This window comes from Dipodomys spectabilis, unplaced genomic scaffold (genome assembly GCF_019054845.1).
Source record: "Dipodomys spectabilis isolate Male_0828 unplaced genomic scaffold, ASM1905484v1 ptg000085l, whole genome shotgun sequence".
NCBI lineage: Eukaryota > Metazoa > Chordata > Mammalia > Rodentia > Heteromyidae > Dipodomys > Dipodomys spectabilis.
Genome location: NW_024870762.1, coordinates 9,139,274 through 9,165,574, shown reverse-complemented (window position 1 = coordinate 9,165,574; position 26,301 = coordinate 9,139,274). Strand labels below are relative to the sequence as shown.

The window sequence follows — 26,301 nt, the reverse complement described above, 5'->3', positions numbered from 1 at the left end:
TGCTTTGGAGGGTCTCAGAACAGCTATTAAGATGGGATAGAGGGCTTTCTGTTTCTAATAAAACATGTGACCATGGACCTAGAAATGCTTAAAAGTATGAGTGCCTATTTTTTCCTCAGGTCTGTGGAGCTCTTCTCCGTGGATGCCTTCAATATTTAGCAGTGCTCAATCTCTCCAGAACTGTTTTCTCTCACCGGTATGTATTGATTCTCATTGTTACTGTCAACTAGGAGTATTTTTCAGGGTTGTAGTGGTAATGCATATAGAATGATAGATAGTAAAACTATAGTGTGAAAGATGTCTATAAATATTAGGCCTTGCAAGGTCAAGTTTTTGTTAGATCTTTGTAAACCACAGGTTAATGTCCTTATCAGTTACTCCAGCAAACTGCTGTGAACAAGTGGACAGGTACTCTGTTACTTCATATGGTTTTAACCCTTTTCAGAACTTTCTGTAGGTATTTCTCAATGGAAAGCTTTAAAGTAAGAATAAGTTATCACGGGGAACAAAAAGAATAGTCATCTTAAAGTTTATGTGTTGTAATTTGTAGAACTAGAGGGCCAGTTTTAGAATCTCACTTTTATCCTCCTAATGTAAAGCTGCTTAAAGAACAAGCAGTGGGTTCAAAACAACAGTGTTTCCCAAACAATAGCAACAAGAAAAGAAAGTAAATGAGAAAAATTTATAGGCTGCCTAGATGTGGAAGCCTGGAACATTTATTGGGTTGGTTCAGTTTAACACTGAGTGTTTGTAATTTTGGCTACAAGTAAAATTTTGCTTGTTGTGTACTCTTTAACAACATACTATACTGTGTAATATTCAAAAGATGTCCATAATTACTGGTTTACTTTTTAAAAGCTTTCTATCTTCAGGGGATTAACTCTCACTCATTTGGAGAATGTACTTTAGTGGTATGTTTTATTCCACAATTATAACTTACAAGTTTATCCATCAACATATTAAAGTACTTTTAGTCCATTCCTTCTACAATGATAATGAATCTTTATAACAGCAAAAAAAACCCCTCAAAACACTTTTTAAAAAAGCAAACATATCTCACAAAGTCATCAATAGAGTCAGGTTAGAGAACCTAAGAGATAACTGTGGTAGAAGAAATTACGGGGTTTCCGAGGTATTTTATTTTGGGGGGTGGGTATCTGAGAGTCTTATTTGAGGCTCACTGGCCATCTCATGTTTAAAGGCAGTTTATGAGGCCATGCTTTTGTGGCACTATAATTGACAGAGTAACTGAGTTACAAGGTGACAGCACAGCCTATAAAAGTTTCTGTATAATCAGCTCTTTCGAGTTCACCACACGGTGAATTCTGTGATGACTGGTCTTCAGCAGAGCTGTTAAGCTGGTAGAGCAGAACTGTGCTAACAAATTGCCTTGTCTTGCAAATGAAAGGCTGTGATTAAACTGTTTAATACCCAGTCCCTTACTAGATACAGTCATGGAAAGCCCTTTGTAATTATGTTGAAATCACTGCATTTATATTGAGGTGTAGATTGTTAGCTAGGCTATTCATTCTGTAGTTCACAGATAATTTCATAAGTGTATCAGTCTGGATTAGCCAGGTTGTTCCCAGCCCCCACTTCCCTCTGCGCACATCCATGACTTTTCAGTGGGTGTTTGTGACATGTCCATTATGGCTAGCCACCTCAGTGGCAGCCTGGGAAGGATGACTTTCTATCTAGAACATAGACCCACAGCAGAGGGGAAAGAGATCATGGCATGCATGATCTGTCTCAAAAAGACAATAATAAGCTTGGTGCTGGCGGTTCACACCTGTAATCCTAGCTACTCAAGAGGCTGGGATCTGAGGATCATGATTCAAAGCCAGCCCAAGCAAGAAAGTCCATTGAGATGCTTAACTCCAATGATCCACCAGAAAACAGAAAATGGAACTGTGGCTCAAAGTGATAGTATGCTAGATTTGAGCAGAAGAACTCAGAGACAGTGCCCAGGCCTGAGTTCAAGCCCCACAACTGACACTCCCCCCCCCCCCCCCCCCAAAATAACAATTTAACCGTCTTTGCCTATCAAAAATCAAACAGAAATGTCAATATAGATATTATTTCAGGAAACCTGAATTATTTGAAACGTATCATGTATATATTCCACCAGAATTCACTTCCCTTTTAATTTGACTTTTTTTAACTTTCTAGGTAAATATACTGATTGTTTAGATCTTTTTCCCAAATAGCCTATAACTATCTTTTTTTTTTTTTTGTCGGTTGTGAGGCTTGAACTCTGGGCCTGAGTGCTGTCCCACAGATCTTCAGTTCAAGGCTAGTGCTCTACCACTTGAGCTACAGTGCCAGTTCTGGTTTTCTGAGTGGTTTATTGGAGATAAGAGTCTCATGGACTTTCCTGCCTGGGCTGGGTTTAAATTGTGATCTTCAGATCTCAGCCTCCTGAGTAGCTAGAATTACAGGTGTGAGCCACTGGCACCTGGCAACTGTCTTGTTTTTTAAAACTTGTTTATGGGGCTGGGAAGGTGGCTCAGTGGCAGAGTGCTTGCCTTGAATGCATGAGGCCTTGGGTTCCATTCCTCAGAACCATATAAGTGGAAAAAGCTGTAAGTGGTGCTGTGGCTCAAGTGTCAGAGAGCTAACCTTGAGCTGAAGAGCTGAAGGACAGCACCTAGGCCCAGAGTTCAGACCCCACAACCAACAACAACAACAAAAAAATTAAAATAAAACTTTATCATTGACAAGTTTTTGTTGTTGTTGTTGTTGTTTTTTGTCAGTCATAAGGCCTGAACTCTGGGCCTGGGCGCTGTCCCTCAGCTCTTCAGCTCAAAGCTAGCACTCTACCACTTGAGCCACAGTTCCACTTCCAGCTTTTTCTGCTTATGTGGTACTAAGGAATCAAACCCAGGGCCTCATGCATGCAAGGCAAACACTCTACCACTGAGCCACCTTCCCAGGCCCCATTGACAAGATTTTCCGACCTCTGTACATAAAATATTATCAGGTTTCTTTGTGTGAGTTTGACTTCTGGGATGTTCTGTGCCCTGACAATGTAGGAATCCTTCCAATATTGTTATGAATTATTATCAAATAATGAGTGCTTACTTTGCCTCAGGCTAACTGCTTTACATATGTGACTTAGTCCTCCTGTGAATTCTAATAGAATGTGACAAGCAGAGTATTCAGTTTCTACCTGTGGACTTTAAAATTCTACTTTTCTTCCTTTTTTTGTTTTTGTTTTTGTTGATGTATGGGTCCTGGGGCTTGAACTCAGTGCCTTGGTGCTGTACCTGAGCTTTTTTCACTTGAGCTATAGCATCACTTGTAGCTTTTTGGTGTTTAATTGGATATAAGCATCCCAAGGATTTTCCTGCCAGTGCTGGCGATCCTCAGATCATAGCCTCCTGAATAGGTAGGACTATATAGACTAGATTCACTGGTGACCATCCTACTTTTCTTTAACTCTTATCATATGGTGTTGATTCTCCCTTGTCCCTGAGCTTACAGTTCATCTACCCACTTTCCGCTGTCTTAAGCAGACGGACATAGCCATTTCATTCTATAGTTTTTATCTTTCAATTTTTCTGATATTTGTCCTGACATGAGTAGATTTTTTTTTTTTTTGGTCGGGCGTGGGCCTTGAACTCTGGGATTGGGTGCACTCTTCAGCTCAAGGCAAGTGCTCTACTGGTTTTCAAGTGCACTTCTGGTTTTTGAGTGGTTTATTGGAGATAAGAGTCCCATGGACTTTCCTGCCCAGGCTGGCTTGGAACCGTGATCCTCAGATATCAGCCTCTTCAGTAAGTAGGATTATAGGTGTGAGCCACCAGAGCTGGGCTGAGATGAGTAGATTTGCGGTATATATATATATATATATATAATAGTTACCTAAATTATTTGTCAGGAAGGCTTCATGCCACTTCCTTTGCTATTCCTCTACTCCACACCAGGCACTATCTAAAATATACTGCTAAATTCAGGTGGCAATCCTGCATTTCCCAGTGGGAAAGTTCTTGAAATTGATGAAAAGTACACATCTCTAGGTTGGATGTGGTGCCAAAGGCTATTATCCAAGTTGCTTGGGAAACAGAGATTGGGAAGATCATGGTTTGAGACCAACTAGCCCAAGCAAAAAGTGAAGCCCCATTCAACAAAAACCAAGGTGATACAGTATGCCTGTAATCCCAGTTATAAGGGAAATGTTAGTAGGAGAAGCCCAGTATAGCCCTAGGCAAAAACACAAGGACCGTGATCATAAAAGTTACTAAATCAAATAAATAAAAAAGACAAAAAAATACTGGGGATATAACTCTAGTAGTATAAGGCTTGTCTGTATGTATATGTGTGTGCATACAAGGGCACACATGTGTGTATTTACATGTACATATCCTTTTATATTAAAACTCCAAACATAGAATTCCCTTGAGATTGAGGGGTGGACACTGGTGGCTCATGCCTATAATCCTAGCTATTCAAGAGGCTGAGCTCTGAGGATCTAGATTGAGAGCTAGCCCAGGCAGGAAAGTCCTGAGAATCTTTTTTTTTTTTTTTATGTCGGTCGTGGGGCCTGAACTCTGGGCCTGGGCGCTGTCCCTCAGCTCTTCAGCTCAAGGCTAGTGCTCTACCACTTGAGCCACAGCACCACTTCCAGCTTTTTCTGCTTATATGGTGCTGAGGAATGGAACCCAGGGCCTCATGCATGGCAAGGCAAGCACTCTACAACTGAGCCACCTTCCCAACCCCTGAGAGTCTTTTATCTCCAATTAACCACCAGAAAAGAAGTGGAGCTTTGGCTCCTAGTGGTAGAGCACTAGCCCTGAGCAAAAAAGCTCAGAGTTAGTACCCATGCCCTGAGTTCAGGCCTCATGCTGACAAAAGATAATTTTTTTTTTAATTGAAGGGGTAAAATACAAGTATTAGGTACAAAGAATAGGGATACCTTATTTTATGGACTTAATGATATGACATATCTGAGCTCTCTTATGCCACTTCTTTAATAATACAGGATGTTTTTTCCAGTAGGCTTCTTTTTACTTTCACATTTTACAGAGAATATGACTAATTGTGGATTCTTAGTGTCTGAAGAAGCAATTAAACAAGTCAAATGAGACTATAACCACTTGTATAATTTTTTGTTTTTTTTTCAGGAAAGGAAAAGAAGTCCCACCATCTTTCAAGCAGTTTTTTAGTAGTTCTCTAGCTTTGATGCAAATCAACCTGTCTGGCACAAAACTGTCTCCTGAGCCTTTAAAGTGAGTGATTAAATTCATTTTCTCCAGAGCTTTTAAAGTTCAATTTGTTATTATGAATACTCTTGAAGGAAAGGAGTAAGATATATAACCCAAAGGCAGAAAAGACAAATGAGGATGCCTTTTTTGCTGTGAGACAGTGTAAATTTAAAATTGTATACATTGTACACTATTGATGTTATTACATCTTCTGTTAAAAACTTCTTCCTTTGGTTGGTGACCTTGCTCACTGACTTTATGCAATGGTCCAAAAATGTATGGAAATACCGCATAGAACCCCACCAGTGTGCATAATTGATATGTGTTAATAAAAAATTTTATTTAAAGTTATGCTCTAAGGTGTTAGTGCTTTTATAATAATCTCTGTTCAGCCCATTTGCGGCTTATTCTTTTCCATGTGTTCTAATCAATGTTTATTCTAACAATTTATACTAACAGTAATTACCCACTCTTATGTATTATATATGTAGAATGAAATTAATTTTCAGGGTTTACATGTCTCAATTGCCAAGGTAAGTCTCAGTTATCTGTTTGGCATTTACTTGGCAATCCTTTCGTGTTATTAGTTAGTATCCCTATATAAAGTACTAGTAGTAGTATAGTTAATTTTTTAGGTGAATCAAGATTTGGGAATAATTTGTTATTCTCCAGATTTCTGTGTACCATGGCCAGCAAATGTCAAAAGTGTACTGCTCAAGAATTAGAGAGCTAATTTCTTGCTGTGCATAAAAAGATATTTTCAAATATGTATGGTTATGTATGCTGTCAGAGACACTTAATTCTTTTTCCATGTATCCCAAGAATGTTCCTTGTGCTAGAATCCCTTGGAGTGCATTTCTTCTCTCACTTTTCCTCCCCTCCTCCTTGCATCCCTAGCACATGCTCCCCCTTTCTTCAACCCCATCTCCTTAGCTGAGTATTTTTATTAAGCTCATTAAATGTGTAGCTACAAAATTACCATGTGTTACCTCTCCAGAGATGGGGACCAATTCTTCTCTGAATTGTTGCAGTGGTGATTGAGGATTGAGCAGATCATTCTGTAGGAGGTTTTACTACCATCAGGTTACAAGAAACAGTGTTTCTTGACATCAACACTTGTGGGCCCTCCTCTTCCCCCCCTCCCCCCCATCCTCAGTATGCTTTGTTGTACTTGTTCTATTTTGCTTCATTTTCCTTAGAATGGTTTCTATGGTTTATTTATTTTTACTGGTCTCATGAGTCATTGCCTTCTAATCTTGGGCCTTTCTATAGTTAAAGCACACCATTTATTTTGTTGGCCTTAATCTATATGTAAGAAAAATAGGAAGTACTTTCCTTCCATATATATTTACATAAATTTTTCTTCCTGATAAAAACACATGCATGGATACTTGTTAAACATTCAGCATGTGTTAGAAATAATAAGAGACCTCTTTGATAATGTTCAGGCTTTATCACTGTACTGATAGGACTTGAGGATCTCTTCCCCCCAAACTGATGTACTCAAAATTAACTAGTGTGTAGTGATAGGGAGAGGATCAGACACTAGCCTCTTACTTAGTCCCAAATACTGCCTTCCCAGGAAAGAAAGGAGAAGAAAACAATTTTTTGGAAAAGAGAAGCAATTGATATGTCCATAGATCAGATATACCCAAACTTTCATAGGATAGTGTTTTAGAGTAGGGACAAGTGAACTGGATTTTTGAAAATGAAAAAAGAAAACAAACAAGAAACAAAAAATACTCACCTGCAGCCTTCAAGCTAACTGTAGAGGTGTTTGATGTATTTTTTCCCCCTTTGGGTGGTACTAGAGTTTGAACTCAACGTGGCTCCCTGCTTGCTAATTAGCTACTCTACTGCTTGAGTCATGTCTCCACTTCTTATAGCTCCAGATAGCCAAGCTCTTGGTCTCCATGGCACGAGTTCTCTCTCAGTGGGTGAGGCCTGATAATCATCGGAAGGAGAAACTCTCAGGGATCTGAATAAAATAATCCCCCCCCCCACACACACACACACACTTCACTGCCCCTTGCCTTGGTGGGGTAGTTTGGGTATATTGTAGATGAAGGTTCTTTCCCTGGGAACATGGAGAACAAGTAGGTAGTCACTCAGGGTGGGAAGTACTACCATTCAGTGCTTATCACTGTCTGCTTTGTGTTCTAGTTATATTCACAGTGTTTATTTCTGCATGAAGGCACATGCTCAGCTTCCAGTCCCTCACAAGGCCTAAGGGAGGACATTTTTTTCCCTGCAGTATATAATTTTGTGGATGTGATGTGCATATGCAAATACTTGATGTTCAGCTTATTCAGTGATGTTGGCTTTTATAGGACTGCCTTGTAAAAGTGGAATCAATTCACATTCTTAGAAAAGATATCAGAGTGATGAGCCCAAACTTCTCAATTTGTACATTAAAACATTCCTTTTCACAGCAGAGATGGGGTTTGCCCTGGTCCTACAAGTGGCGGTCCCATCAGGATTCTAGACTTGAATTCAAGACCTGCATCTTCTTATCTCCAGTGCTTTTCTACCCCACCCACACAGGTCTTGAAGTCCTTTAATCAAGATATCTAGCTTTCATTATTTCCCAACCTGGAATACCATGGAGCTGGACTCCGTCTCACCATATTGCTGAGGGAAAACCAGTTCAACTTTGCTACTCTAATAACAATTGCCTACTAATATTCTAAGCATTATTAAAGCAATTCTCAAGCAGATGCAGGTGGGAATTTATCTATGATGAACACAATTTAATTTCAATACTCAGTTAGGCGTGCTATTGGTTTATTTGCATTGGAATAGCAATCCTATCAGGTTTTACATTTATCATTACAAATGCTGCCTGGGAGACAGAGGAGTGTTCCCCTGCCATTTTTTTAAAATTCAGATTGTCAGGATGCATTTTAAAATGTGAGAGGTTGCTTTTTGCTTGACCTGTTATTTAGAAAAGGTGTTCTTTTTTCAAGGTTTTATTCAGTATAGTGAAGTGTGTGTGTGTGTGTGTGTGTGTGTGTGTGTGTGTGTCTTTGTGTGTCTGTGTGTGGAATTGTACCTGATATTTGTCTTTCCTTCCCTTAGAGCACTATTACTGGGCCTGTCTTGTAATCATAGCTTGAAGGGGGTTTCTCTTGATCTCAGCAACTGTGAGGTAAGATGACCTTAAGATTCTGCACGGGGTTAGATAATGGCCTCAAAATTGCTTTGCCTTTTTCCTGGGAAAAGCATGGTACAATGATTCTACCAGGGTATAATGTAGCAGAAAAATACATATTATATGAATTTAAGATACTCTGCATTTTGCAAATCTTATTGAAAGCAGAACACTGTGTTCAGAAAAGCATTTATGTGTATTGCTAATGACTTATTTTTTCCTTCCCATTCTTTGTGCCTGTTGCCTGAGTAATTTATGATGAAACCTTGAGATATAAAGCAATAAACAAATGTTAGTAAGGTAAAATACAGCATGCATGACAGAGGATAAAGGTGTGTAGCTGAATTTAGATTTGGAGAATGTAAAAGACAGTGGCTGTCATCTCATAAATTTTACTACTTCAATAGTTTAAGACAGAAATTAAAATGCCTCTTGGAATTACAGTAGCACCAAGCACTTAGAATCAAAGATCCAATGAGAAGAGTCAAGATTAAAGCCTTTATACTTTAGAGAACACTTAAACGTTTACTACCTTGAAACTTTCAGTTGGTGTGAGCTGGCAAGTGTAAACCACATGACTTTTTCAGAGCCTGGTTTCACCTAGCTTGTCAGGCTCCATCTCTGCTCAGGGTGGGAGTCTCTGCTTCTTTAGTTCTGGCATAGTCCTCCCGTGCTCTCTTCTACCTTCGGTTGACCTACTGTACTCTTTCTAAAACTTGCTTTCCCTATCTTCTGTAGACCTACTGTGCTCTCTTCTTGAAACTAACTTGCCTACTCTATTCTCTTTCCCCTTCCTAAGACATCCTGCTCTTTGAAGATCTAGCCCAAGGCCAGTCTTTATGTATGCTTCAGGCTTGGGGACTTGGTGATTATGGGTGGATTTGCTGATATCACTGAATTTCAGTTTCTGTGCCTGCCAAGTGGAGATGATATTAGTAGCTCTGCTAGTGAGTGGATTAAGTTTAAAGATGCTCTTCTTTGAAAAGGGCCTCTTCAGATTGTTTGCTCTTTTAATTTCCCAATACTTGGGTCTCTTTGCTGAATTTTTTCCATGACTTTTTTGGCCCTTTGTGATTTTGTTCTTTTCTAATTGTCTGATGCTCAGCGATTGTAATACACATTTGGACACTGAACTCCAAAGTACGTTACACAGTTATTAAGTTGGCTTCTGCAGCTTTCTAGAGAGCAATGTCTGTGTCATACTTCATACTGTGTTCTAACAAAATGTTGTGTTCCATCATATTGTTCTCACAAAATCGTGGAACCAAGCCAACACTAGATATTGAAAGTTCTAGAAACTGACAAGACTGAGATCGTATCATTCAACTTACTAGTGTGGGTAGGAGTCTTCATTAATTTTGATTGGGGTGAGCATCACTTTTGGATTCACTGGTTTTGTATGAAAAAGGAAAAAACTATTAAAAATTTAAAACCCTAAAAAATTTATCTCGTATTGTGGAACATTGATATGTGAATTATTTGTCTTTCATTTATAAAGACAGACTATAAAAAGTAGAACCCAACTGTGATTATATGAATTAATTTCTTAGTAGTACTTTAGAACTTTTTTTTAATATCAGAGGAATGAAATGAAGGGGGTTGGAAAATATTATTCCATCCAAAAGAAGTTAACATAAAGGTAACTGCCCTCCCCTATCAAAGTACCAAATTAGTGGCTTATCTTGTGAATATACTATCGTAATTAGAGATCTTGACTACTACCAATCTAACATTTTATTATTTATTGATAAGGCTAGAATAGTCATCAGCTCTGGAGAAGCCAAAATAATGCCACTCACTAACAGAGCCATACTGAAAACACACTATCCTGATTTCCTGATGTAAATAATAATTCTGATAGTGGTGATTATTAGAATATTACAAGTGATTATTTTGCTCTCAAAAATGGCTTGAAAAATTCTGTTGCATTGCTGTATTACTTGTTTCTTCAATTTCACTGATCTGCTGAGAACTTTCAAAAGACAAAAATATTAGGTGAACCATATAAACACTCAGTATTTTTGTAGGACAAAAAAGGTAGTCTATAGATAATTACATAAAATTCTATATAACTGTTGGTTCACTCTTTTTTAAAAAATTAAAACAAGATTCAATATAAATGATTAATCTTAGAAAGTGGGTTTGACCATCATGATTGTTATTATCAACCAATGATTGTGATGATGATTCCAATGCAGTTGTGGACTTTATGATGGATTGTAGGAGAACTGCTGAGAAAGGGAGCTCTCTCTCTCTCTCGCTCTCTCTTTCTCTCTCTTTCTCTCTCTCTCTCTCCTCCCCCCCAATCTTACAGCCTGAACTCTAGTACTAGTGACCACACTTAGTGAAAAATTATTTTTCTACATTGTAGTGTTTTGTCAAATTTTGCCTTTTAGGGCTACATGTCCAAATTTAACTCGATGTTGTAATTTTCTTCCTCATAATACAGTAAACTTCCCTTGTAGCATGTTTTGCATTACCGTGTAATCTATGTTAGAATGGTTGGCACTTGGTGTATTAATAATGTCTCTTATGTTTGGTACTTTAGAATTTCTGTAATGCTCTCAGAAAGAAACTTCCACTAACTTGAAATTCTAAAATCACATCTATGTGTATTTTGCTCTTCTCTCCTCCCTTTTTCTTTCTCTCTCTTCCTTCTCTTGCCACTCTTCTCCTCTCCTTCCCCCCTCTTGTTCTCTCTTCCTTTCTGGTTTAAACCCAAGGCCTTGAGTATTCTAGGCAATAATTCTACCACTGGCTTACTGATCACTAAGGGCCTTTCTCTGTTTGTTGTCTATAAAGCCATGGTAGAGACAACTCTCTTCACAAATGGCACACTCTTCAAACTCATGGAAGAATTCTGTCCTTAACTCTCCTTCATAGTTGGATAAATCTAACTTTATCTGAAATGTAGTGAGGAATGAAAATTTTCTCTGTCACCACAGTCATTGTGGGAAGTATCATCTAGAGAGATAACTGACTTGGGAAGAAGGACAGATCCAAGTGTGAAGCATAGAAATGATGCAGGTATAAAGCAGAGAGCTGTTGTCATTGTAAAGGTAATGAACAGATAAAGTCAGATAAGTCAGATAAAGAGGACATTCCCTTTTCAACAGTGTCACCCCTTCCTTCGCTCTCCCAAGCAGGAGAGTTTTGGACAGTGTGGTCCTGCAGTTTCTTATGTGGAGCACAGTGAGAATTCAGTGCCTTCTACAGGTGCTGCTCCCGAGATGACTCTCTCAAACCTACAGAAGCAGAACAGTTGTAAAATGACCTTGATGTGTTTTATGTTTATAAATTGCTATTTTCCATGTAAAATACCTTGATATGGAATCTAGATCCACTTCCTATTATAGGAAAAAAATTTCAATGATGCAGTTTAAATCTTTGTTTAGGTGTCATACAAGGTAAATGACCATCATCTAATATGGTGTTTGAGCTCCTTAGGAGGTGGGAGGAATCTTAAAGTAAAAATTAAAGTGTCTATTTAGGAAGCATAGAAATTAAGCAAATTATTCTTAAAGGAGTCACATATCAGGTCCATTTATTATTCTTTCTCCTCTTTCCTGGTGACTTATCCTGTTGATTTTAGATTCTCCTATATTCCCCTAAAAGAGGCATTTCAAACTTTGTCAGTGGGTAGAAAAATATGTTTTATGTTATACTTCCTTCACAGAGAGTAAATCTATACTGCTTGTTACTATATTATCTGTGGGTGTTTATAAATTAGGTAGTTGCTTTCCTATAATAAAAATAACATTTTTGCTCAGCATCAATGGCTCACACCTGTAATCCTAGCTACTCAGGAGGCTGAGATCTGAGGATCGTGGTTCAAAGTTAACCCCGGCAGGAAAGTCCGTGAGACTCTTATCTCCAATTAACTACCAGAAAATTGGAAGTGATGCTGTGGCTCAAGTAGTAGAATGCTCACCTTGAGCTGAAGAGTACAGGGACAGCACCCAAGCTTAGAGTTCAAGCCCCATGACTGACCAAAAAAAAATTATTTAGAGAACTAAACCCAAAAGTTTAGCCTCTCTGCTTTCAATTTGTGAAGACTAAAGTCTTGGTTCTGAAATTAATCTTACATTTATAGATGACTTCAATACTTAACCAAAGATCCACCTTTCTGTATTCCTTAAGGCATTTCATGTTGATTATGTTATCACTTTTTTTAATTTCCTTGGTCATGTAGTATCTAAAAGAAATGATCTTTCTAAATATGAAAATGACTCAGTGTAGTAATGGATGATAAAAGATTGCCATTTCAATGGGCAGGTGATTTGAAATCAAAGCTCTCCTTTAGCTTATGAAATGGCTTTTTTTTTTTTCCATCCAATTTCTTAGCTATTGAGTGAGGATACTAATAGTTTTAAGAAACAGCATTTGGCTCATTGCCATAGATTGGGTCCAACACATGTGAGCCATTTGGCTCATTGCCATAGGTTGGGTCCAACACATGTGAGCCATTATCTGGAGGGAACTGGAGAGTGGAGAGAGATCCTCATCTGGAGAGGATCCATATTTAGTCTATTTTACTTTAAAGCATTGGTTAATACTGCCTTTCTAAGTTATTTGGTTATTTTATTTAGGTTTCTAAGTATTTAATGCCTACCAAAATATTTTTTGGTATTGTTTTCAAAAATATTTTACATCTTTCAAGGAGGATTAGTCTATGAAATTATAGCCATAGCTGATGTTGGGACAGGAAACAGTATTCCCTCTGTAGCCAGCATAAATATGCCCCTGAATTGCCTGCAGCTGATCCTAATTTCACTCGAAAGTGCACAACCTGGCAGTGGTTCAGATATGCAAAGAAATAGGTGTTCAAGGCTCTTGAGAAGGGCTCCTAAAGAAGAGTTTCAAAGCTGTTTCATACCATAGTAGTGCATCATCTCTGGGTCTCCATCTACTAAAAGGAAACAGTAGACATATGTTCAGAACTTTATTTTGTTTTGTTCTCTATCTATAATGTTTTGTTTGAGGCATTCCTCTCCCTTTTATAGCACAGTTGGCCTTTAACTCACAATCCTCCTAGAGGATCTGGGATTGCAGGTGGGCCCTCTCACACCTGGCTGTGATGTGTTTTAGAAAACTGAATTACTGGAAGTGGCGCTGTGGTTCAAGTGGTAGAGCACTTGCCTTGAGCTGAAAGAGCTCAAGGACAGCACCCAGACCCAGAGTTCAAGCTCCATGACTGACAAAAAAAGGAAAAAAAATAGGAAAAGAAAACTGAATTACTTCTCAGTCCCATCTCAGGAGAAGAACAGATAAAGGCTGAAAATGAATTCTTTAAGATTAGTCTCCTTCTAAGTACCAGAAGAATCTCTGATATTTCAGGGAAGACGTAAAAGGTCAAGGTGTGAGAGGTGGTTCCATTGGGAACAGTTCCTGCAGATTATTCCACGATTCATTGCCATTGATAATGAATAGAAAAAGAGCACCAGATATTAAAAATTGAAATGAGTAAGAAATTTCAAAAAAGGAGTAGAAACTTTCAAGGTAATTCTTCTATTTAATCTGGCACTCATTCAACCAGACTGGAGGTAAGCATTCTTTGTCCCTTACATGTCAGGCCAGGTATGAATGCAAAACTGAAAAGGTTAAGTATATTAAACCATATCATACATGCAGCCTTGGAAAGATTTCATATATGACAAAAAATATTTTAAAAATGCTACTTGGCATTATACCCTGATAGGAGTTGGACATTTGAAATAGATGCTAATTGGTATTTTTGATATCATAAGAGAAAACTGCATTATTTTTTGAGTTTTGTGTGTGAAAATTCCCCAGATAAATTTATTAAAAATGGAGACGACAGGAGAAAAATAGGTAATGTGGAGATCACTTTATATTTAAATTTAAAAAATTACCCACCTTTTTAATTGGTACGTGATCTTGAGGCAGTATTATTAAAGATTCTAGATTTTAGGGCTTTTTCTTCCCTTGCCTCAGCTATAGATATATAACTCAAAATTATAAGTATTTTCTAAAATGATCCATTTTTTGTGAGTGAGAGGACATTTCTTTTGAAAGAAACATGGTTTCATTTTTAACGTTTGGAAAAGTGTTCAACAGTTAGGCATAGTACCTCACATGCCTTCTTCTCTTGATCTGGCTTTTTAAAAAATAATCCTAGTGTGTGAGATAAAATTTAAAAACCAGTTTTATAAGCACACCTACCCACATGGCTCAATTATGCAAATTTATTTAAAAGGATTTTTCATTTATAGTAATGGAAAAGCTCTTACTGTTGTGGGAAAGCTTTAGCTGTTGGGGAATTTTAGGCACCTAGTAACCTCTAAATTTAATTGAATAGTCTTGCTAACTGAAGATCAGTTATTTTCTTGAAAAAAATTTATTTTTGTCTCAGGAACACATTTTAGTTAGAAGTATTTTTGCTTTTTTACACTGTATACTGAGAGAGACTTTGACTTCTTTATTTTTGTTCTGCCTATTGATAATGTCTTATTTTTCTCCTTGTGCTTTCATTAGCTTGGCCATTGTGTAAGTACCTGAGGCAGCAAATTAGGGATGCCTTTGATTATTTTTAAGTCCTGGGAAACATGTTAGTTTCATGTGTGCATGAATATCAGTAAAGAGTATAAAGTTAATATAAACTTAAATTTTAACTTAAATTTTTTAAATTAATTTAAATATTTTATTTTCCTTACCATCAAGTGATGGTAACATTTTGTCATTGGTAATAGTTTGGTTTGGTTTTAGGGTAGATAAACTTTATATTTTTATTTTCTTTTGTCCTATTTTTAAGCTTTGGTTATAATTGCAATAGGTGAGGACTTGACTTTGTGTTTGGTTGTTTCTCTAGCTGAGGTCAGGAGGGGCTCAAGTCTTGGAAGGTTGCATTGCTGAAGTACACAATATCACCCGCTTAGACATCTCTGACAATGGTGAGTCAGAAAAGTAATGGAAATGCTATTTGAAGCAAGTTATTTGAAGCGAATTATTGCAATTGTTGACTAAGAGAGCTTTTCTACTAAGTTGATTTCCTAGACTAAATACTACAGGAAAATAGCCCATTAAATAATAATAAATAATAATAATAACATCCATACTTTGGTAAAACCTGAGCCCAACTTTTTTCAATCTTGATAGTAGTAAAACTATGCTCTTAATCCTCTTTAATTAGGTTCAGTTTGCTGATTGTATTATGAACCTGTTGAATCTGTATAGAAAACTTTGTTTATGGTTACCTATCAGTGAATAATATGTTGGGATCTTCTCTTACATAAAGATGGGAAAAGATGAGATTCTGCCATTATCTAGTCTCAAATCTTGCTGACTTTGTTTAGCTACTGATTGTATAAAAGGTTTAGATAAGTCTTAGTAGAGAATGAGTTTATCCCTATGAACTAATAGGACTTGAAAAGAGAGCTGTGAGTTCTTTTTTTTTTTTTTGGTTCTGGGCCTGGGCGCTGTCCCTCAGGAGAGCTGTAAGTTCTGTTGACAATAAAAGGTTGGACCTTGAGCTTGGTACAGGAAGTTATCCAATTGTGTGTCAACAATGAGAAGTCATTTAAATACATGTGTTTTGATTTTCTATTTACTCTTGCTTCTTTCCAGGTTTAGAATCTGACCTATCTACCTTAATAGTGTGGCTCAGTAAGAACAGATCAATACAGCACCTGGCGTTAGGCAAAAATTTTAATAATATGAAATCCAAGTAAGAGTTTTGAATTTTTTTTAATATGTTGAAAATAAAATGATGAAAATAACCAGCCTCCTGAAAACTTTTGATTTGATTCCACTGTCCACATCTTTAAAATCTCTTTAGAAATCTGACACCTGTATTGGACAACTTAGTACAGATGATTCAAGAAGAAGACTCAGTGAGTATAATTTTAAATACTTTGACTAAAATCTTTTGTCTGTTGCCATTTTCCTGCTGTTTCTACTGGGTTAATGCCTAAATGCTTTCAGATAATTTTATTTATGTTTTATGTCATTATTTTTTTAATGGAATAGATCTTCTTTAATAGAGTTGTAGAGTATTTTAAGAGTTTATTCTTCATTCAATTCATTACTAAAGGAAGATTGTACATAACAGTTTTTAAAGTATAAATTGACTCCTGAGCCTATCTTTTAATTTACCTAACATTAGCTAACACAGTAATCTACAGACAATCTTACTGACTTTTTGACCTTAATATAATGCTGAGAAACACTGTGTATATTGGTTTGGACTTCATCAAGTGATTATGTAGAATGTTAAGGCTCCCATCTTAAATTGCTTCTTGAGCCCTAGGAATCCTCCTGTTATTTTAATCCCCTGTAGTTACTGCTGGCCAAGACCTAATTCAGGGTAAAGAAATTTAATTTTAAATCATATCCTATTTTGCTTCTCTTTAAAATGCATGAGAAAAATAAAGGATATTTTACAGAGTAGAAGCACTCTATCATGGATTCATTTAGTTTAGAACTGATATGTCATACCATATAATGTATGAAAACTCTCAGGTAAGATTTTGACCCTTTCCTGTCAAAATTCTATTTGGTTAAATGATACAGCTTTTAGAGTTTCTAAAGATACACATCAATTTGTATTCCTATTGTGATGAATCACATCATTTGTGTTTTGGAACAGCTGTTCTTGTAGGTCATCAGGTGATTTCTTAAATTCATCAGGTGAAGTATGTCACATTTTGAAAAATTATCTTTTTCCCTCTTGAATTCTTGCCAGGAATTAATAGCAAATCTATTAAATGAGTCAGCTGACTTTTCTGAGAAAGTTATGAGGCCCAAGGGTAGAAGGACTGAACTTGCCCTTGTCTTCATCTTCCTATCTATTGCAAGAATCTGTCCTCTGGTTTTTTATTGTATGACAAGAATTTTTAACCTGTGGGCCGAAAAATTAAACTCATTATTGAATCCAAATACTTTACTTCAGCCATATATTCTGATAAACCCGACTTTTCAGAATTACACTATTTGTTTTGCATACTTAATTTGATTTTTCACCACCTTGCTTTATTTATGTTTAATATTTGCCAATATTGGACCATTTTTAACAAATCAGGGAAACTATAAACTCATACTTCATGTTCACCCTTATTTTTTTCCTAGCACAGAATTTGGAAAATTTTATATTTTATAACAAGTCTATATTTCATGTTTTGCTTATTGCATACAGATCTTCAAACTTCCTGTAATTTTAGAAATCTCTTACTTAAAGATACTTAGACTTCATGTAAGAACTGTTTGAGGATGATAAAGTTTACTGCAAGTTCTGTGAAGTTTTGTGTTTGATTAGTGTATTGCTAATGGCCTATATAATGAATCCTTTTTATTTTTGTGTCACTTAAAAGTAGGTATCTTTCAAAAAAGCAACCATATTAGGTTTTCCCCCTATTTTTGAATTAGTAGTATGCAAAACAATTTAAAATAATAGGAAGTTGACAGTTGTGATTTCAAATATTCCACAGAACACTGGTACAATTGGGCTCATTTTTTTGTTTTATTTATTTAAGCATTTGACATATGCAGAAGTAATCTCTGCTTTTGATATTCTTTGTTGTTATAGAGCTCATTTTTTGACAGCCCATGAGACAACTTACTCAGAATCATACCATATATTCAGTTTCACAATCTAGACACAGTGGGTTTCGTTGTAATTTCAGCTAAAGACAGTGATTTTCAGGTTATTGCACCCATGTGAGGGTGAAGTCAGCAGAGAATCTTGTTCTGAAGTATTACCTACAAACCTGTATTCTAACAAACCAAACAGTATGTGTTTCCCCATGGACTAACAGAAGCCAGGAGGCAGAATCTCAGGTTAAATTATGAAAAGAAATAGTAAGAATTCAGATAGTAATACTATGTGTAAATGCAATAAATCAAAAAGGGATGACCTTATAAATATGCATGCATTTTTGGCTCTTCAGAATTGCATGCAATAAGCATTAATGACTCTGCCTATTATTTTTAAGTGTTAACTGGAGTGTATTAGAATTTGAATGTGGGCTGGAATTGGTGCTTGCTCCTTTGGTGAGTTGTTAGTATTCCAGTACTAAGAAGAAGCCATTATGTATCATTTTCTTAGTATCTAAATAGAGATTATTGAAATTATGAGAGATGTGACTGTGGCTTTTGATTAAAGTAGTATTATATTTGTTGGTGTTTTATTTTAAACACTAAGTGGCCCACATCCAAAGCATTTTTCGTTGCTTTTCCATTTGCCTGAATGTAAGATGTTAAGAAAACTAAAGCCTATTTTATGTGAGCCAATCCAATGTGAGTCTAAACATAAGCAGACTTTAAGCTCAGTTGTGGGTTTTCTCTGTGTGAAGTATGGAGATTTTGAACTCAGAGCTTTATACTTGCTAAGCAAACATTCTTACCATGGAGAAAGCCTCCAGCCCTGATTTTTACTGGTTATTGTTCTGATAGGCTATTTCCTGTATGGAGATGATCTGCCCATGTTAGGCTTCCTCTCTAGCTAGGCATGTGACACCACTTGTTGTTCTTCATTGAGAAGGAGTCTTGTAAACTTCTTTCTACCTGGACTGGCCTTGAGTCTTGATTCCTACAGTGTCAGCCTCCCATCAGCTCTCCTAAGCCACCAGTACATAGCTTGGTCTGGGAGTTTAATTGCCTTAGTACTTACTAGTTAATTTTTTCATAATTTTGATTCTAATGAATATGCTATTGCCTTTGGATTTTACCACATACAAGGTAAGTTTGGAAAGCATGATGTAATTTGGATGGACAATAAGTATAGTCACTTGGTATGAATCAAATATACAATGTTGCCTTTTTGATGTTGGACTCTTGATGTCATTGGTACCTGCCAGTCTCCTGTACTCATTTGGTAGATGTTCCTTTCTCACATGCTATATTGGAAATCAGTGTGGAGTGAGTGAACAGACAGAGATAGACCTTAGACTGTGAATGGGGTCATTAGAGAGACTATCCAGGCACCATAGAGTAGAATTTGATGATAGATAAATGCTCCCTGCATTCACTTCCCTGTAATGTCATAGTTGCTTATGAAATAGGAACAGTCTAGATCCCTCCATACAAACCAGAAGACATCCAGCTCCCCCAGATCTGAATTCTATTTTTAGTGCCATATTGGTTCAAGCCCTGGAAATCATACTTTCCCTGATAAGTCGTGACCTATATCAAGCATTGTAAACCCAAATGGCTCCTAGAAGTAGGAAAACAACGAAGTACAGTGAGCTGGGTATATGTAAGAAACCCTAACTTACATTCGTATATTTATTTAGTCACATACTCTACAGGCTGAACAAAACCTACTCTCAGTCTAAATACCTATCAGTCCATCTCTTGCTTAAATGGATAGTAAGTCTGCTGGTTTGGATTCACTATACCATATATGATAAAGCAAGAAAGATCACACAGATTTGATTTTTCTCCTTTAATTATAGAACTATTTCCTGGTTGAAACTTAAAAGATGAAGTTAAAGGATAATAGTCAATCTCTAGGAAAAGTTAATTGAAGCAATGTGATATAGTTACTCTGAGTCCCCAAATCTGGACCCAGACTATTCAGATTGTTTGCTACTCACTTCACTTGCTTTCTAGTCACATGACTTTGGTTGAGTCACTTTACCTTTCTGTTTCATATTGGGGAAATAAGGAAAACAGTGATACCTGGGTACCTGAATTATAGATGACTAGGAGGCAAACGTGAAGTAAGCCATGTAAAAAGTGGATAGAAGTCCTTAATATTCAGTAAACACTCTTTGGTTGGACATTGTTCATCTTGGCTGGTTTTCAGTTTACATTTGTCTTCTTAGTATTTTAAGATGCCATTTAGCCTCGTGTAAGTATAGAATGACTAAAAAGGAACAAGGCAACTCTATCCAAGCTGAGAAATTTTTGTGTTGTGATTTTATTTATCACATCCCGTCTCCTACTTGAATAGAACTGGTCCATAGCTTCCCTAAGAAGAGAACGGCTGGGGCTGGAAATGTGTCTTAGTGGTAGAGTGCTTGTCTAGCATGCATGAAACCCTGGGTTTGATTCCTCAGTATCACATAAACAGAAAAAGCCAGATGTGGCACTGTGGCTCAAGTGGTAGAATGCTAGTGTTGAGCAAAAGAAGCTCAGGGACAGTGACTAGCCTGAGTTCAAGCCCCAGAACTGGCACAAAAAAATTGTTTTAAAAAAGGAGAAGAAGAGAGGACTAATTACCATTGTCAGTAAAACACTCTTCATGTTTCCTTCTAAAAGTCTGTTTAATGCCAGAACCTTCAGGTTCTATTACTAGTGTATTTAGGCAGTATGTCCAAAATCAGACACTGTTATACTCCAGAAAACAGGGTTAGCAAGTGGCTCTGCTTTGACAAGACTATTAAGTGAAGCCTGTGTTTGCTCCACAGCCTCTTCAGTCCTTATCCCTGGCTGACTCCAAACTCAAGACTGATGTCACCATCATCATCAATGCCCTGGGAAGCAACACTTCTTTGACCAAAGTGGACATCAGTGGGAATGGGATGGGGGACATGGGAGCAAAGATGCTTGCCAAAGCCCTGCAGATCAACACCAAGCTCAGGTAGGCAGGACCTGCCCTGGAATCGGGGACCGTGTGCTCTTATAGAACTAACATTTGTCTTATCACTGTGGGCAATGGCAGTAAGGAAGAAGGAGGGTTTTATAAGCAGTACTAAGTGAGTAGAGCTGGACAGTCAGAAGTAATGACAGACATTTCCCACATGGTTTTGTATCACTTAGTGATGACAGATTTTATGGGGAGTACCACATTCATTAAATACTTCATCACCATGTATAGTCCTGGGTCACATGATGGTGTGGTGTGAACTTCAGCGTGCTTGGGCAGCCCTGTCTGTATGGGTAGACAACCATTGGTGTCCACATGGCTACTCTCTTTAGCTGACTGTGCTCAGTCTACAGTCCTGGGATCTCCAAATTCCTGGCTTGTCCAATGCAGCTCTAGCTTTACTTTCACAACTTCACATATCGCCCTGTCAGGGGATGAGATACATTTTGAGTGATATATTGGTAGATTTCATTTTCTGTCAAAGTCACAGAATGTACTTACATAAACTATATAGGCCACAACATAACTAGGCAATAGGATTTGTAGTCTTTTGTTGACCAAAATGTCCTTATTCAACATCTCGTATTTGGTGTGAGACCAAGTGCTTGCTCCCTCTTTACCCCTGCCAACATAAAAACTTAGAACACAAGGCATACGAGAGGTTTACTGCTTCAAAAGCAAGTTCACTTTGGACTTTTAACTTGTTCTGCTTGGCAGTTTTCATCTATAATGTTTCCTAAGCGTGGCTGATTTTTCCCTTGTCCCCTTCTCTCCCCTTCCATCTTCTTTGGCAGTGTTTGTATTGCTAGATAGGTGCTCTACCACTGTGCCACATCCTCAACCCTTTTTGCTCTCATTATTTTTCAGTTAGGGTTTTGCATTTATGTTTAGGTGCAGGCTGTACCATGATTCTAGTTATACTCTGTCTAACTGAGAGAGCAGCCTCACACCTTGATGTCCAACATTTTATTCTTTGAGATAGAGTCTCATGAAGTTATTTCCTCCGTGGCCTGTAGCCTGGATCCTCCCAATTTCAGCCTCCCGTGTAGGTAGGATTATAGGCATGAGTGCATCAGGCAAGCATGCCTTTTCCTAAGGATTAGTTATGCCTTCACCTTGTAGCTATCCATTATTCAGAAAGATCAAGCAGGTTTTGCCACTAGCTACTCATCAGTCTGGTGAGTAAAAAGTTAACCCCCATTCTTCCCCTGGAGCTCTTTCTTAATGTTTCTTCTTTTTAGCATAAGACAGAATCTGAACCTACTTTCTAAACTGAAGTTAAAGACTAGACCAGCAACAATGTCTCTGGAGGTCAGTGTCTGTGCAGAGAAGGTCATTAAGATTAGAGCCAGGAAAACAAATTTGTGGGGCTGGGATTCATCTAGGCAACTGGAAACGATTGATTCCTACGTGTCAAGGTTAGCTGACAAATTCTAAAATACCTCTGATGTATACACATTCTGAAGGTAAAGTAATTCTTTTCCCCTTAAAATAGATTTTGTGCTTAACACGTCAACAACTTCATATTTATAGTAACAGAGGTCTTGCCAGCACAGTGAGCAAAGTTCTTAGGATTGATACAGTAGGGCAGAAACTGGTGAAAATGTAAGAGTGTATGACAGAGTTCTTTTTAGTGTTTTAGAATGGAGAAAGTCTCAGTACCTGAAATTGCATATGTTTCCCATCTCTTGCAAAGTATCATGTTTGTTTGTTTTTTTTTTTTTGCAAATAGTTTCTAATACAAAGGTACTGTTGGGAAGATAAATGAGGAATCAGACATTAAAGCTTTCTAGATGATAAAATGTTAGGTATTGCAGTGTTAAGTGTTCTGCTTTTAGGTGTAGGTATAGTATTTTCATATTACCCAAGTGATAAATTAAAAATATAATGTTGGAACTGATGGTAGAGCCCAGCTATCGAGCACATGTGTTGAATGCATGAGACTCTGGGTTTAATTTCCACCAGCTCCCCCAAAGAACATAATGCTGGGGCAAACATTCACCCTTGTGTTTGAAATGAAGTTGATCACTGTTCCTTGCTGACATAATGACATTGTTGTGAAATACATCTTCTTGCTCATAGGTTATAGATACCCAGAAAGAGAAACATTTTCTTCACTTCCAAGAGTCTGATCACTTCTATTATTTGGTTTTTCAACAGGACTGTAATATGGGACAAGAACAATATCACTGCACAAGGCTTTCAAGATATAGCTGTTGCTATGGAAAAGTAAGTTTGAATGGATTCCTTTGTGAAAAAATACAAGAGAGCCAGTGGTGTTGGTATAACATGTGGAACAGTAGAAGCAAAAATACATTAGGGACTAGATCTGAGTCCAAGTTTTTTGTACTGTAATCAGCTTTAGGGCCTTGGAAGACATTAACTTTCTCCTGATGTATTGGGCATGCTGGAAAGAATACTACAAATGGTTTTCACTGGCCTTTTTAATTCTTATATTTCAAACTAAAAAACAATCAAGATCCTCCAAAGTATAGTGTTTATCTGGAAATAGCAAAACATTACAGTTGGAATACATGTGCCTTTGTAAAGTATGGGTACTTTCAAAGGAGTTGAAACAAGGCAAAAATTTTTGGGGCACAAAGGGAGATATTCACTGGACCTACTCAGATTCAAAGTTGATTAATCTTAAGACCCAAGGTGGGAGATGAGATCAGCTCATTTGTGAAGGTTCTGTTTTGGGGCAAGTATTCTATCCAAAACATGTTGTCTCAAGTTTCGCAATCTGGTTTTGTTTTGTTATGTTTTGTTTTGAAATAGTGTCTCACTGTGTAGTCCAGGCTCATAAGCTTCCTTCGTTAGCCTCCCAAGTGGGAGGATAACAGGCCTGCAACCACCACAGCTGGCTGTTGCTGTCTTAAAGAATGATTAAAGAGCTGGGCACTACTGGCTCACAACTGTAATGCAGGCTTCTCAGGAGGCCAAGGTCTGATGATGATTCAAAGCAAGTCTGGGCAGAAAAGTCCATGAGACTTCAATATCCAATAAACTATCAAAAAGCAAGAAGTGGAGTCATGGCTCAAGTGGTAGAGCACTAGCCTTGAGCAAAAAAAGTTCAGGCCCTGAATTTAAACCCTTAAGCCCCAGCACCAGCACACACACACAAAAGACAGAGACAAACTCTGTTATAAAAATCTATATGTGGGCTGGGAAGGTAGCTCAGTGGTAGAGTGCTTGCCTTGCATGCATGAGGCCCTGGGTTCGATTCCTCAGCACCACATAAGCAAAAAGAAAAAAGCCGAAGTGGCGCTGTGGCTCAAGTGGTAGAGCGCTAGCCTTGAGCTGAAGAGCTGAGGGACAGCACCCAGGCCCAGAGTTCAGGCCCACAACTGGACCCCCCAAAAAAAAATCTATATGGGCTGGGAAGGTGGCTCAGTGGTAGAGCTCTTGCCTTGCATGCCTGAGGCCCTGGATTCAATTCCTCAGCACCACATAAGCAAAAAGAAAAAAGCCAGAAGTGGCACTGTGGCTCAAGTGGTAGAGCGCTAGCCTTGAGCTGAAGAGTTGAGGGACAGCACCCAGGCCCAGAGTTCAGGCCCCACGACTAAACCCCTCCCCCCCCCCAAAAAAAAAAAAAATCTATATATAAGGGCTGGGAAGGTAGCTCAGTGGTAGAGTGCTTGCCTTGCATGCATGAGGCCCTGGGTTCGATTGCTCAGCACCACATAAGCAGAAGAAAAAAAAAGCCAGAAGTGGTGCTGTGGCTCAAGTGGTAGAGTGCTAGCCTTGAGCTGAAGAGCTGAGGGACAGCACCCAGGCCCAGAGTTCAGGCCCATGACCAGATCCCCCTTCCCCCCCAAAAAAAAATAATACAAAGCCTTAAGATACATGTAGAATGAGAAAGAATCTCTGTGGGACTTGAGAATGTCATTAAATCAGTATGTACTTAGGACAGGCCCATTGGAGCCCTTCACTTCCTGGCTATAGTTTGCCTGAATCTGACAAGAACTTTGTCATCTTGCTATCAACAACTTTCATATGTTATAAGGACAGAAGTGGTCAAAAACAGATTCTTAGCATTCAAATGTGGTGGGAAAAAGGGAGCCATGGATAGAAGACCTTCCCTGGGAAAGGAGAGGAAGTGCTTACACTTGTGTGTTTCCACAGATTTCCTTGTGTTGGAAGGGCTCTGTGAAGAGCTCTCTGGCCCAGCATGGTATTTCAGACACAATTAGGGGCACTTCATTCAGTCTCTTTTTTGCTAACCTTGGGCCATCATAAAATAATGGTAAAGCATCTTACACTAGTAAGTCCACATGCCACCCCCCTTCCCAAATCTCTCTGGGATTACAGAACCACCTATCACAGCTCTATCTATAAACCAGAACCCCTTGTAGGAACAGTTTTTGATCTACAGCTGCATTTGGGTGTTAATGTCACAGCGGCCACCCTGATCTTGTCATAGATCTAACCCAGAGGGAAGCTTACAAGAAGCGCAAGCATGTGCACTCAGTCCCCAACATTTCCAGATGGTCTATAGCCTGCCTTGATCCCAGTCTGTCATGTGTGCTGTCTCCAAGACCAGTGCTTTAAAGTCACATTTGGCTTAAATAAGCTATGCTGATCTGTAACATGATCAAAATTGGATGAGGAAAAGGAAAGTCCTCAAGGCTATAAAAGAAGACATATTTTCTCTTAGTTCCAGTTGGCTGGCTTCTTTTAGGATAACCAAACAACTTTGCTGAAATAAAGCTACAATAAAAATTAAGATGCAGAAATTAACCTCCTTTTCTTTATCTGAGTCTGTATCAACTCATCCTGGAAGTTGGACTGAATGAATATTGTTTTCATGAAATAACGTCCACCTAAATTATTATTATTACAAGATGATTATTTTCTTAATTTTTTCATAATACTGTATTTTAAGGATTAGTTATTAGCTGGGTACTGGTGGGGGTCACACCTGTAATTCTAGCTACTTGGGAAGCTGAGATCTGAGAATCATAGTTCAAAGCCAGTATTACCAGGAAAGTTTGTGAGAGTCATCTCCAGTTGACCACAAAAAGCCTCAAGTGCTAGAGTGCCACTTTTGAGAAAAAAAAAACAAAAACAAAAAACAACAACAACAAAAAATAAAACAGAAAGAACACCCAGGCCCTGAGTTGAAGACTCAGTTATTAATTTACACACCAACAGCAGTCCATGAGACAAACACCATGAGTGAGGCTTATTGTTTGCAGATCTAAGACAAGGCAATGTATTGTGTAGTTCCAGTGCATAAGGAGAACAACTCAGTTGCCACCAAAAGATTTTTCGTCGAGTACGAGGCTATAGAAATGGACAAATGCAATTCAGAATGGGTGGAAGAAGACATGTACTGTATAGATAGCAAATGTTAGTAGTCATTTGGGTACGTGCCAGAATGAAGCAGAGTCAGAGGCCTG

General features: G+C 38.0%; 1 protein-coding gene across 3 annotated transcripts in view; it reads left to right on the top strand.

The window, feature by feature from the left end:
• Carmil1 (capping protein regulator and myosin 1 linker 1) overlaps positions 1-26,301 on the top strand; it is a 286,802-nt gene that overhangs the window by 179,801 nt on the left and 80,700 nt on the right. For all 3 annotated transcript variants that reach the window (XM_042683832.1, XM_042683831.1, XM_042683833.1), the window contains exons 15-22: positions 120-196; positions 5,124-5,228; positions 8,283-8,352; positions 15,185-15,266; positions 15,940-16,039; positions 16,151-16,205; positions 20,721-20,893; positions 23,060-23,128. In XM_042683832.1, coding sequence (XP_042539766.1) covers positions 120-196; positions 5,124-5,228; positions 8,283-8,352; positions 15,185-15,266; positions 15,940-16,039; positions 16,151-16,205; positions 20,721-20,893; positions 23,060-23,128 — 731 coding nt within the window. The remainder of the gene's footprint in view (positions 1-119; positions 197-5,123; positions 5,229-8,282; positions 8,353-15,184; positions 15,267-15,939; positions 16,040-16,150; positions 16,206-20,720; positions 20,894-23,059; positions 23,129-26,301) is intronic.